The sequence below is a fragment of the Lycorma delicatula genome, chromosome 4 (assembly GCF_047948215.1).
Source record: "Lycorma delicatula isolate Av1 chromosome 4, ASM4794821v1, whole genome shotgun sequence".
In the NCBI taxonomy this organism is placed as follows: Eukaryota; Metazoa; Arthropoda; class Insecta; order Hemiptera; family Fulgoridae; genus Lycorma; species Lycorma delicatula.
This window is the reverse complement of record NC_134458.1, coordinates 21,292,675-21,307,698: the sequence shown is the minus strand read 5'-3', so window position 1 is coordinate 21,307,698 and position 15,024 is coordinate 21,292,675. Positions and strand designations below refer to the sequence as shown.

Below are 15,024 nucleotides of genomic sequence, written 5' to 3'. Positions count from 1 at the left end.
GCATTTATAATCATTCCAGTGGCATGAAATCAATCAGCAGTATCCCAAGCCGATTCCAAAAGACTGTGGCCATCAGTTTGCAACCAAATGGCTGTAGCTTGACCTTTGTTGGTGATTGAGGATGACACCATTTACTTGACTGCCGTTTTCTCTCTGGCGTGTAATACAAAATCCATGTTTCATTGCCGGTAGCAATTGAATTAAGAAACTCATCGCTTTTTTCTGAGCAGCGCATAAAAATTTCAAAGCAGATCCAACTCTGATTTTTTTGTGATACTCCGTTAAGACATGCAGCGTCCAGCATTTCTGAAGGTCAACAAACTTTTCTGAAGGTCATGAACAATGTGACCAATAACAGTTCTTGAAACATCAGGAAAGAGAAGGGCCAGGTCAGAAATTGTTGAACAATGATCTTTTCTGATTTCACCATCGACACGTTTCAACAAGTCCTTGGTGATTATCAAGGGCCTCCCCAAACGTTCTTTATCATGCACATTAATTCTGTTATTTCTAAACCTTTCACACCATTTTCAGACATGTATTTCATTCACTACATTATCAGTGTACACAGCAACCAACCACCTACGAATTTCAGTCAGTTTAATTTTCTGATTGTTTAAAAAACATTTGACTCCACGTACTTCATAGTTGACAACAACATCAATTTTCCTATTCATTTTATAACTAATAACTCACACGTAATCAAAGATACTAAAACGTGACAACTTAGACAACAATGCAGTGTGTACATTACTATGAAAGGCACAGGTTCACCAACCTTACGGAGAGAAATTTCCCAGCTAATTTCTTTACTTTAGAGATATCCTTCGTAGTTATTTAAAATCTTCAAATGTATGCTTAATTCTATGACATAATGATTCTAGCTGCAAATTCAGAGGATAATTCTAATAAGGTTGTCCAAAGTCTATAATTTTAATAAAAATAGAAACCCATGGCCTTGGTGTTGTGGAATCATGTAGTTTACAATCTTACCCAGAACCCAAATTCTGTTATTTCATAGATTAACAGTATTACTGTAAGAAATGATTGATTATATTCCTTAACCCTTTTAGTGCCAATGTTTGATCAAATGGATGTCTTTAAATTATGGAAAAACTGCCAACATCCGTTTGAACAGACATTTCAATACTGTTCTTCTAAATTAAAAATACAAACTAACTGTTTAGAAATATTTTACGTTGTAGAAAAATATTTTTTATAAAAAGATAAATTTAATTTCCAAAGCATATATACATAGTTTAGTTAAATAAAACATAATTAAATCCCATATTGGTCAACCTGTTGTGTTGGCAGCTCTGTAAGTTATCTTGGCTTTGCTTGTTTGTTTAGTCATGCTGTCATTTGTGTTCTGTTTACTTTAACTGTGCATTTTTTTTTATTACACTTAAATATTAGCACTGTTAATTTTAACATTTATATGTTCATGTTTTTGTATTATAATGGGTAGGCAATTTAGATCGCATTCACCTGTAAATGGTAATATGTTGCATGAATTATTGGTTAACGATGAATATCTGAGTGATGCGTGTGTAAGTTGACTTGTTGTTCTTTTCATAACAACACTGATGAAGATCCATCTTTTAATCCTAATCAACCATCTGCTGCTGGAAACATTAGTAACCCCAATAAGAAAGTGATATGAGTTCTGATGTTGAGAATAAGTTAACGGAAAATATAAGTAGGCCTAGAGAATGTTAAAAAAAAATACCACTACAGTATTACACTAACTCAGATGGTTCTGTTGGTTCAGAGGATGATAATGATAGGGTAGACGTAGAAGAAAATAATGATATAATAATGAAATGTAATAATGAAAATAATAACATATAACCCGTATATTTAAAATGTATTTCTCTTGTGGCAGTGAACAGCTGATGACCGGAATGAGTTGTCATATACTTATATGTTTTTCATTTCTTCAAATGTTTTGATCACACCTACTTGCTTGAAGCGGAACTCACTAATTAATAGTCTGGCCAGTAGAAACTGTAATCTTTAAGATAATAGTACAAAAACAATCATCCAAGGAGGCTATATTTCTGTTGAGGGGTGTAGTGAAGCCACCTCCTTGTGGTACACCCTGTTTAATACTAAACAGGTTACTTTAGTTAACTCATGATGGCAGATTTTGACAGTAATCAATCCGTACGTAAAGAGCAGTCCCCCATTCAGTTACCTGGGATGAGCCTCATTAAGATCAAATAGCATAGGATTTGATATGTTTAAGGTATTACAGTGAAATATAGTTGGAATATCCCCTTTAAGAGGACAGAATTACAAAAAAATATTATAAGAAGAAGACATTTCTATATTTATAACCCTAGAAGCTAACATTACAGATGACATTAAAATATTTTTTCTTCATAAATTACCAGATGTACCTTCTCCCAAAATCTCGTCAGGTTGCCAATGACATCCTAGTTGATATACGAAGAGGATTGATGAGTAAGTTTAAAATTATTAAAAGTATGGGTGTTATTGATCTTTGTAAAATGATTAAATTGGATTTATGGGCAAAGAAACAGCATTTTTGAATATATGGAGTGCACAACCCACTAAACAATGTGCCAAATATCAATTTTATAAATGTAGATGATAATTTAATTGTAGCTAATCTCAATGAACATTTTTCAGGGAATGAATACCAAGACACTCACGATGCTGGCAAGGCAATTCAAGAGTTTAAGTCAACAAACTGCATACAGCTCCTATATAATGCCAATTATACAACTATGTACTTGCACTATAATGGATCAACGAATCTGAATTTAACTCTGATCTCTACCGATGTCCATTATAGGGCAGAAAGAAAAATCATGGGAGGAGCAGGTTGTGGTCATTGCATGATAGTTACACAAGTACAGCTTGATGGAAGAGGACCTCTCAGAGAAACTAAGTGCAGCTGGAATTCCAAGAAGGCAAACTGGCAAAAATTTAAGACAGACCTGGAAGAAAAGCTAGCCGCAGGCAACTTTGATTTCATTGCAATATCTGCTGTCAACACCACCCAAAAACTACACTACCTTATACTGAAAGTGGTAGCACAGCATATATCCAAGGGTAAGGTCTACAATTACAAGACCTGGATGGTGTCCTTGTCAAGACTTAGGAATGAGAGAGAGGAAGCCAGGAAAAAGGCATAGAGAACCAAACTGGTGCAAGATGTGGTCAAGTAGAGGTGTAAGACAGCAGTAATGAGACAAGCAGTGATTAAATCAAAAAAGGACAGACAGCTTTCCAAGTTACTGGGTACTCTATTAACTATAGGGACAAGTCCAGCAAAATCTCCAAATTTATATTTTCCTTCAATGGCAGTTGAAAATCATGTAAGCAGCCATTCACTGGTGCCCAGAAGATCCTTGATGAGAGGGAACTTGCAAAATCACTTAACAAAGCACATACAGCTGCCAAAAGAACTTAAAAATGTCAAGACAAATGCAAATGGAATTAAAATGTCAAGACATCTTCAATGATGGTTCACCATATAGGAGGTTAAGGAATTCATCTGTTCTCTGAAGAACAAAAAGATGCCTGGTTGTGATGTGACAGTGGCAGAATTCCTCAAAAACCTTGGCCCAGTTGCACTGCGGATGCTGCTGCCACTATTTAATCAAATATGGAAATTAGATATCCCAACATTCTGGAGGGAGGCAATAACTGTACCAATTTTGAAACCCAAAAAACTCTTGACACTCTCTCTCTCTCTAACCAGCTTGCAACCAATTTATCTGACCAGCATTGTTTTGGATATAGCTATGGAAAGAATGGTCTCCTTGGGTCACCTTTTCCCTGAAAAGCAGAAATATCATTTGCCAGGAGTATATAGGCTTCAGGAAATATCAATCAACCACACAACAACTTTTATGGTTTAGCCAGGAAATTAAGGACTCTAGATAAATCTAAATGTCTGATGGTTTTTGTGGATTTCAAAGTTGCTGGGTAACTATAATATTAAGGGGAACATGTTAAGGTGGCTTTACTTGTTCATCAACCAATGGTTCCGTGTTATGAGGGTCAATGGTACATTATCAGGTTTTAGGAAACAAAATGTTGGTGTTCCTCAGGGAGCTGTACTGAGTCCAACCACGTTCAACTTCATGACTGATGACTTGCCAACTGCCCTACAGAAAATAGAGGGGATCAGGACAGCACTCTATGCAGATGACTCTGTTATATGGGTTTCATTACCAAAAAGCAAAATACTTAAACTATCTACCAAAATGAATACAGTTCTTACCACTCTAGCAAACTGGTCCTATGAGAATAGCATGACGGTTAGTACAGAGAAGACCTTTTACAATTTATTCTCTCACATACACTCTCTCCTAGAGATTAGTTTGATGTATGAGGGCAAACAATTATAGAAGTATGGCAATGCCAAGTACCTTGGTCTGTTCCTGGATACAAAGATGACGGAGAAGAAACATGATGAAAAGACATCAGAAAAAGTAAGGAATAGACTAAATATATTTAAAAGATTGGCTATGAAGTGGTAGGGATGTCCTTATCAATGTTAAACTTAAAATACAAGATTCATATTAAACCTCTCTTGTTGTTGCATGGGTGTGAGGTGCTGACATTGGCAAACATCTTTGATGGGACGGGTACAGAACCAGGTCATGAGACTTATTACTGGACTGTGAAAACATAACTGATTCTGGTACTGCAAGCTGCTATGAATAATCCACCACTGTAGATGGAAATAAAACAATTAGCAATTCTTCAGCAGAAGAGATTAACTAGATTGCCTTCTGATGATTACTGGCACAGATATAACCCTTACAAAAATCTCTTATATAAAATATTGTTTGTATAAAACACAAACGAGTTTTATACAACAGGTCAAGTAAATAAGTCAGGAGTTTGTTCCTACTTGCAGCATAGAAAATCTTGAACTTCCAAAATGCCTATTATGTACATTCAATAATGAAGCTAAACTGGACTTAGGTGAGCTGTTGAGGAAATAGGATATTGATGGAAGCTATTGAAGATCATTGTGCAAATGTTTACACAAGATCACTATCCCGAGCCGGAAAGGTCCCATATTTATAGTGACGGCTATTTGAGGAGGATGGAAGGTGCATTGAAGTCGGTATCTATACTTCAGTTTTTATTTATCTATAGGAAATCAAACTCATTATCAAACATCAAACTCATTATGATGGAGAGCTGGAGGCAATTAACAATGCTTTAAAACAGCTGTTGGCCAATCTGAAATTCCTAAGAAAGTAATATTGTTTTGCGATTCTAAATTTGCCAGTGTCATTTCATCTCCCAATAATGTCAAGAACACCCGAAATTAGGCAGTCAGTTGGTAGATCAGGTGAAGTTAACATTTCAGTTATCATTCAATGGATACCATCTCATATTGGAATCAAAGGAAATGAGAAGGCTGACCTATTACTGAAGCGAGGAGACCAAATAATGATGACTAAAACATATAGTTTGTCTACCATTCCATTAAAAATGTTATAAACTGAAGGTTTAAACAAAAGTTCCTGAATTATTTAACGACTCAGATGGATTGTAAAACAGGGTATAGTTGTAATTAATGGCGAGAATATAATTCCTGACAATCCTCAATGGGAATCTGTGGCAGTCTTCAGGATGACTATGGGTCAAGAGACTGCCTTGCAGAACATCTTTTCATGATGAAAATCCTCATATCTCCTGTGTGTGTGTGTTATCTGTAGAAGTGAGGGTTCTGTTATTTATTGGGGACATTTAAGAGTATGTAAAGAAATGATTGATTATAGAAGTACGTCTGAAGGACCCTGGTATTGGAAGGCCAGTAATCTAATGACGTATCAATAGATTGACCATCGAATAAATAAATATTTCTGTTGAGAATATACTACATATTCATCAAATTTTCATCAACACTTACCGGTTATATAAATGATTATGCTAGTACAATAAGTCAACAAATATCCATTTTACATTAAAAAATTAAGGTATTTATCTGATAACAGCATTTATGCATCACAGCTTTGAAAAAAAAACCATGAAGTAATTTTACAAGTTTAAACTTACCTTACTTCACAACAGCTTAATTCAATAATTATGTATTAACAGAATAACAAGGTGAACAGAATAAAAATGACATTCAAATGATTTTTACAGAATTTAAAACAATAAATTGCATTCATGAAAAGAATATAACTTACTTTTTGTGATCGAACTTTAGAGAAAACATTCCAAAACCTTAATGTTTCATCACCTGCACCAGTAACTATTGCTTCACCATCAGGGGACATTGCTAAATAAAGGACTCTATAAGAATGTCCAGTAAGTTTAGCAACTTGCGTAAGCGTAGGGTACTTCCAGACCAATATCTGATTCTGTGAATAACCGTGAGTGCTCACCTGAAAATATTTTCTAAAGTTAATTTTCTAGAATTTTCTTTTGTGATCAATTATGTATACAAAATTCTCTACAATCAAATACAATTATTATTATTACCAGCCAGCAGTGTTCAAATTTTTCTTTCAATGTTTTCGTATATTTAATTTAATTTACCCTTTAAAGCTAGCCAGGGCAACCAGCTCATTTTCCCACCACACAGTCTTATACACTGTGAGCATTCTTATGAAGACATGTCTATGTCATGTCTTCACATGAAGGCATGTTATAGTGCTTGTTTTTTCACGTATTATCAATTTTTATGATTTTCAGTTAAGAGTAAAATTAGGTAAATTATCTATCAAAATCCCTGTCCCTGTGAGGCCTGACTGATCACCTTATATCCTCTGAATATTCCTTTCTATTAAGTTGTTTTTATGCTAATTAATGGAATAATAGTATATAAGTTTTATAAATAATAGTTGCCTTAGTAAACAATACAAAAATAAAAATCACTCTAAATAAGAAGTATTTTTTAATTTTTTTACTTATTAAAAAAAAAAATAAACATATATATATATATATATATATATATATATAATAAAATTTACAGTTTGATTTCTGGCAAAATTGATTAACAATCTGTTCATGAGCCTACAATCTGAATGCCATAATTCAGTTTAGGAGCACTTATTTTTACTTTATAACCATTTTATAATTTATGAACTTTTTTTTATGAACATATATATTTTATTTTATATGTTTGTAACACAACAAAACAAATAACTTATACACAATATAAAGCAAAAACATGTAGAATGACGTATTCACAGCATCCCTGCTGAATATTATTAAGAGAAAACCTATGTGTATTTTTACAGTAGTAAAATAATAAAACTTAAATTATAAGACAGAATAATCAAGAAGTATGCAATTATAACAAAATAATATTTCAAAACAGTATATCAGTAAATTAACTTATGACAGATGAAAGTATGAAAAAGACCCATACTGACAACGAATCAATTCTTTGGTCTCACATTTTGATTCTAAGGATTTGCTGTTATATAAGAACAAAACATATTCTTATATCATAATCTCATGCCATAATTATGAATTATGACATGAAATTATCTGATTGCCATAAATCTTTTTTCTTCTCGAATTATGAGATTTTTGTAATCATGAAATTAATCTGCCACAATATTGTCGAGACCTCTTCTACTAATTAATTTAAATCTTTTACGATTAGAAGCTAAATAAATAATCTTATTTAATAAGCTTTAATGCTTATTAGGTTTTAAATAATCTTGTGTAGGATTTATAAAATACTACTCGTTTGCCAAACTGAATAAAATATGAATACATGAGTTTGTTTACATCATGATAAATCTTATGATGATCTAAATTTTACACTATAAGCGATAAAATTTTAACATTTCACCTTTGGGAGATGCGCAAAAAAAAATTTACGTACTGTGTATTTAACATAAAGAATCAGTACTAACAACACAGATTTTTGGTCATTGCAAATTCTTGTGAGAGAAACTGACACTACTACATCTGCCTTCGATTAAACAGTACACCTCCAACAGTAAAAAAATTTAATTTCCCGATAACTTTGTTTTAATTAAGTCAATTAAGAAATTAAACTAAATTAATTAAGAAAAGTCAATTAAGTTAAAAAAAAAAATGGTTTTTAGAAAATTTTGATGTGTATAGATGTTATAGAGCCAACAATCTTAAAAGCTTCACTCAAATTCTGGGTCGGTAATGTAAGGAATGACCCACTAAATTTTATTTGAACCGTGATTGTAAATTTTGGTATTTGTTAAGTAAAACTTCAGAAATATATCAAAATAGGCGATTTTAATGTTTTTCATAAAATACAAAATATTATTACAAAAAGGGAATACTGGAACAATAGACATGAAACCTTCATACTGTAATAGAGATAAAACAATAAGAAACAGACCAATTCCGAAGAATGCTTAGACCAAGCAAGATTGCAAACTTGAGAACCAGTGTCGACACACTGCATCGGTTGACCAGTAAGAGTGTTCCAGAATCTAATACATCGATCAGCTGTACCTCCACCACTAGCAAGTAATCCATGATGGTGTGGTGACCAAGCAATAGCTGCAATAAAATTAAAAAAAAAAAAAAATTAACTTATTTGTATTACGTTTTTATATAGATTCAATTATGAAATATATTTTCTAAGTGAAGATAAACAAAGCTGGAGTGGTGGTGAACTCTGAATACTAATATATCAGCCAAACAAAATACACAATTCTCGTATAACAGGAACTGTGAATAAAACGTAAGTGTACTGAATAGTAATTTTTTGAAATATTACACATTTCTTTATTTCACAAAAAATAAAAACAAACTTAGAAATTAAGATCTTCTAACAATGTAATATAATATCAAGATCAGTTCCTTATACTAACAAAAAGATTAACTTACTATTACAAAGATGATTAGATTAAATAAAACAAAATTTCCTATAGGCTTTTTATAATATGAGACATGTTCTTAAAGTAAGTACAGTTTTGAAATTAAAAAAAAACAACAAGTACACTATTCTTAACAATTTTATTTTTACATGAAAGCCTGTACTTTAATCTGCTTTTCTACATAATTGCCACCAATATCAAGACACTTGTCATATCATGCAGCTTTTGAACATGCTGTCACAGAAGTCTGTCGTCTGACTTAATAATCACTGCAACACGATAACAATTTTCGATAATTTAAGCGTTCGGTAACAATTTCATAAACAACACTTGAAACTTGAGGAAATTCTTCAGATAGCAAAGAAATTGTAAAGTGTCTGTTCTCTCTCACTTTTTTGTTAACTTTCTGTACCATTATGTTCCTCATCATGAACATTCTGGTGGCCATCTTTAAAAGCTCTAACTCATTTTCATACCATTCCATTGCTCATAATGTTTTCTCCATACACTTCACTGATTTGACGATGAATTTCAGCCACTTTCACGCCTTTAGCACTAAGAAAACAAATCATACCATGTATTTCACAGTTCACAGGATTCTCAATCAGTGAAGACATTTTAAATACTCACAAACAAATGTACACACAGTCGAATATTTCCGTAATGGCATCTGTACTTGCCAACAGATGCGGGTACACAGTGTGCATGTGTGGAATGCCGACCGCAGCGTAGCAGCAGCAGAATTTCAAAATGGTACTTACTTTAAAAACACGCCTTGTATTGTACCAGTAGCAATTTTATAATATTTGATGTAAATTTTACCATCCACATTAAAATAAAATTCTTCTACAAAATACAATCTTTACTATTGCGCAACATTTTATTTCATTCATTTAATACAGAATAACAATTCTTAAAGAATTTTACTATTATTATTATATAAATTCAATTATGAAAGATATTTTGTAAAGCTAAACAAAGCCTGGACTCTGTATATCCTGGATACTTTTTTTTTTTTTTTTGTGGAGGGCGAAAAACGTCTGTACGTTATCATCAGCCGGGTATTTTTTTTTTTATGAAAAACTAAAACTTAAAATAAAACTAAAACCTAATAAAACCGTAAAACTAAAACTTAAAATAAAAATAAAAAATAAAAGCAAAACAATTAAACAAAGTCTGAGATGGGTGTAAAAGCCCCATTCTCGGATAACAAGAGCACAAAAATGATACAAAAAAGTTTAAAAAATAAGCAACAAACATAAAACATAGAACTAGGTTAAAACTAAAATAAAGAAATTAAATAAAACTTATCACAGACTGAGTCATTAAAACATAAAAGCTAAAATAATAAATAAAAAAAACTATATAAAAAATAAAATTTAACAGATTAGGATAGGGAGTGTAAAAGGCTCCCTCCTCAGTTAACAAAATCAAATCTATTAAAAACTTTTCTAGAATAAGTTATATACCAGACAATGTCAAATTTTTTGGGTTAACCCTACACTTCGCAGAAAAAGGAACATCCGGTTTAAAACTTCATTGTCGTTGCACAAGACACCACGGATGTTTCTGGGTAATTTAAACTTACGACGCAATGCCACATAACATATGCAGTCCACGAGTATGTGGTGCACAGTCATGCGGTAGTTGCATCGTGTGCATAGGGGTGCTTGTTCTCTTGTCATCAGGTGCCCGTGTGTGACCCTGGTGTGTCCTATTCGCAACCGACAGAGGACTACTTCCTCACGCCGAGATTTTCTACATGAAGAGTCCCATGGCAACACAGAATTTTTAATCTGCCGGAGTTTATTATCTACACTAGCCATCCAGTCACCTTGCCACATTGCTCTTAGTGATTGTTTTACATAATTAATAAAATCAGAAGTAGCAACTCGGGTGGTGAAAGGAGCTGGTTACATGCTTCTTTGGCAGCGGAATCTGCATGTTCATTACCTAAAATTCCTAAATGGCTTGGGACCCAGCAAAAACTTACTTCTGTGTTGCGATTATTAAACTCAGCGATTGCGTTGTAAATTTCAATGACGATAGGATGTGTGGAATAAAAGATTTTTAAGGCTTGGAGAGCACTACACGAGTCACTACAAATAAGAATTTTTCTATATTTAGGGTTAATGATGTTTAGAGCCTTATTTATAGCGTATAGTTCAGCGGTAAACACACTCATAATACCGGGTAGACCAAACATATAAGTTCTTTCATTGAGATCAAATGCACAGCCAACGGTATCGTTTTGTTTCGATCCATCAGTGTATACAACCGCGTCTGGTTTCATCTTGGAGAGAACACACCGAAACATTTGCTGGAAGACAATAGGTAGTGTTGATTGTTTATTGTATGTCGTAAGGTCAAAAGTAAAATTTATAAGGTTTATTCTATATGGAGGATATGAGCAAGGATAGGTAGGAAAGAATGACGGTGTGTCAACATTTATATGCTGCAGCAGACGTTGCGTACGGACACCTACAGCTGCAGTACGACGTGGATGGTCCTCATACTTTCCTAGATTAGGATTTCTAAAGACTGACTCAAGAACCGGGTGATTTGGCTGTCCTCTGAGGCGAGCAAAATAAGATAATAAAAGCTGGTCTCGTCTATCCCAAAGTGATGGTTCACCACAGTCTACAAGTAAGCTTGTGACAGGACTTGATCTAAACATGCCTGTGGCAAGCCGAAGGAAAGCATGATGTACACTATCCAGCATTTTAAGCACGGTTTGACGAGCTGAAGAGTAAGCGACACAACCATAATCTAAACGGGAGCGAACAAAGGAATAGTAAAACCGTATCATACATGATCTATCGGCTCCCCAGTTGGTGTTAGTAAGGACTCGCATCATATCTAGAATTTTGGAACATATTGTTTTCAATTCTTTTATATGTTTGACTCAAGAAAGTAGGTTATCAAAAAATAAACCTAAATACTTGACGTAGATACAAATAGTAATAGTCTCTCCGTTCAGAAAAACTTGCCTAATAGAAGGGTTTCGTAGCCGAGTAAAAACTACACATTTTGTTTTTTCGGATGAAAATGTGAAACCAGTAATCCTGGACCAAGCTTCAAGGTGAGATATAGTGTTCTGCAGTAGTCTCGCTGCTGTAGGTGTTGAACGGCTTGCAATGTAAATTGCAATATCGTCAGCAAATTGAGAACATGAGACAGGAGCCTGCACACATTTGGTAATACCGTTTATGGCTACAGAAAATAAGGTGGCACTTAATACACTACCTTGGGGCACTCCATTCTCCAAGATGACACTATCTGAGAGCGAATCATCCACACGAACACGAGCCGTTCGGTGATTTAAGAATCCCCGGATAAAAGCAAGCATATTGCCCTTGATTCCCCATTTTTTGAGAGTGTTAAGAATACCATGTCGCCAGGCTGTGTCATACGCCTTTTTTATATCGAAGAAGATAGCGACGAGGTGTTGGCGATTTAGGAAAGCGTTTTGTATGGCTGTTTCTATTGACACTAAATGATCAATGGAAGATCGTCCTTGTCGGAAACCACACTGTTCTGGCGATAGAAAGCCATGTTTCTCCAAGTACCATGTAAGCCTGTGGTTTACCATTCTCTCCATTATTTTACTCAAAACGCTTGTTAATGAAATAGGGCGGTAGCTTGAGGGGTTGGTTTGGTCTTTACCAGGTTTTAGTACTGGTATAATAAATGCTTCTGACCAGCCGGGTGGGAAGACTTGTTCGCAGAATAAACCGTTGAAAATATTCAAAAGTTGTTGTAGTGCCGAATTAGGAAGGTGTAAAAGCATGGAAAGGCGAATATTGTCTCGTCCAGGGGAAGTGTCCCGTGAGTTTTTAAGTGCATGTAACAATTCCTTGTATACGAATGGAGTGTTTAATTCACCAACCGAATCACCAATGTTTAACAATAATACTTCTATTTGTATCTTGTACCTTTGAAAATCGTTATTATATGATGAGGTGAGACACACCGAGCAGAAAGATTTTGCTAGACTATTTGCCACTTCCGAGGGTGATGAAAGGAGTTCTCCTTTATCAATAAGACCGAGAATAGATTGTTCGGTGATCCGAAAATTGCACGAATTTTCTTCCATACAGTAGACGTGGGAGTAGTGCGTGAGATAGTACTCACGTATTTTGTCCATGAATTCTTCTTAGCGTCCAAGAATACCCGACGGCACACCGCTCTAGCCCTGCGGTATAAATTTAATTGTTCTGTTGTAGGCCTACGATTAAATTTGCGTAGTGCCTGCCGTCGATTCCTAATAGCATATTTGCAATCATCGTTCCACCATGGAACGAAAGGACGTCTAGGATTACCAGATGTTTGTGGGATATATCTGTTGGCATTCTCAAGTATCATGGACGTAAAAGAAGAATATTGTTCGAGGATGTTCGCTCTATCGCCATACTGGGATTGGAATGCTTTATGGTATCCGTTCCAATCCGCCTTTTCAACTATCCATCTCCGTGGCCTTCTTTTAATCTCGCAATCTACACCGAAACCAATAATAATTGGTTTATGATCACTGCCGTGAAAGTCATCACAAACAGACCAATTAAAATGAGGGAGCACATTCGGTGAGCATATGGAGAGATCAAGGTTAGATACAGTACCAGATGATAAGGACATGAATGTGTGTGATCCATTATTCTGTAGACAAAGGTCAAATTCTTGTCTCAATCTGTTTATCATATTTCCTCGAGTGGAGCAGAAGGTTGAGCCCCAGGAAATATGATGGGCATTGAAGTCTCCTACTATTAACGATGGAGATGGTATTTGCGTGAAGAGATTTGAGACATCTAAAGCACTGAACTCAGTGTTCGGTGAGAGATACAGATTGCAGATATGCAATTTTAATTGAATAGAGACCTTTACTGCAATAGCAGGAATGACAGTGGTTAGTTGAATTCTTGTAGCTGACACCCCATTCTTCATGAAAATCGCTACTCCACCACTCTCCCTACTGTCTACTAGGCAGTCGTATCTCTCACAGAAGTATCTTCTGAGTGTAATTGGGTCATGTTGTAGAAGGTGAGTTTCTTGGAAACACATGATTAGTGGATCATGTGTGTGCGCTAGTACTCTAATATCTTCAATGCGGGACTGAGTACCTCTAACATTCCACTGAATAATGTTCATAAGTGTAAAAAAAATTATAAAAAAATTAAATAATTAAATTTTGGAAATTATATAAAAATTAGCTGTACGTGATTCGGTTTTTATTTTTTATTTTAAAGAACTCCGATGCCCTAGGGTCGGGTGGTTCTTCAACCATATCCTCCAGTATATGAGGTGATGGTGGAGGAGATTTATTTGAATGGGATGCTGCAGTTAACATCCCAGAGGGGGGTGGTTATGTGGGTTCCCTTTACGGGGAGCTTATTAAGTGGCTTACTGCCAGCTGTGATAGTCGCTACTCGTGCCGGTACGACTTTGGGAGCAGGAACTTTCGTGTGTATCACACTGTTGGATTCACTAACTGCGACGAAAGACTTTTTATTCATCTTTGTCAGCTCTGAGATAGTGGCTGTAAGTGAAGCTACTTGATCAGAAAGCATCTGAACAAGTTTTTTAAGTTCATTGCAGGATCCGCACTGCTGATTATTAACGTTTGTAAGAGTTTGTTTCTATGTAGCGGTGGCAAAAGATACATCTGGTTTAACCAGGTTCCGTGAATTATTTAACTTTTTGTATTCTCTTCGTGCGGCCGGGAAAGATAGCTTTTGCTCCGTACAGATTTTGAGAATTGCCTTTTCTTCTTTAAAGATTGGGCAATCTCGGGAGTGGGCTGTATGTGGACCACTGCAGTTTTCACATTTTTCACTTTCTTCGCAGTTAGTGTCATTGTGACCTTCTTTAGCACATCGAGCACAGATCTCAGTTTTCATGCAAGATGTTGTAGTGTGACCAAAACCTTGGCATCTGAAACATCGCCGTAGGTTGGGTATGAATGGTCGTACCCGAACCGAGAGGTAACCCACTTTAATCTTTTCTGGTGGAACAGGGAGATTGAATGTTAGTATAAGAGACGGTGTCGGTTCTTCTTTTCCGTTCTGCCGTTTCGTAATATGTTTCACTTCAACAACATCTTGTTGGCAAAGCTCGTCAACTATTTCAGTGATATCTAAAAGGTCTCGACAAAAAATTACACCCCGGCTCGTATTTAAAGTTTTGTGGCTTTCTGCACTTATATTTA

At 35.0% G+C, this 15,024-nt stretch overlaps 1 protein-coding gene across 1 annotated transcript in view; it reads right to left on the bottom strand.

Moving 5' to 3' along the window:
- The window catches only part of fzr (fizzy and cell division cycle 20 related), a 66,215-nt gene that overhangs the window by 15,453 nt on the left and 35,738 nt on the right, over positions 1-15,024 (bottom strand). Inside the window, exons 8-9 of the mRNA XM_075362485.1 lie at positions 8,339-8,502; positions 6,189-6,386 (exon numbers count right to left, since the gene is read on the bottom strand). Of these exons, the coding sequence (XP_075218600.1) occupies positions 6,189-6,386; positions 8,339-8,502 (362 nt within the window). The remainder of the gene's footprint in view (positions 1-6,188; positions 6,387-8,338; positions 8,503-15,024) is intronic.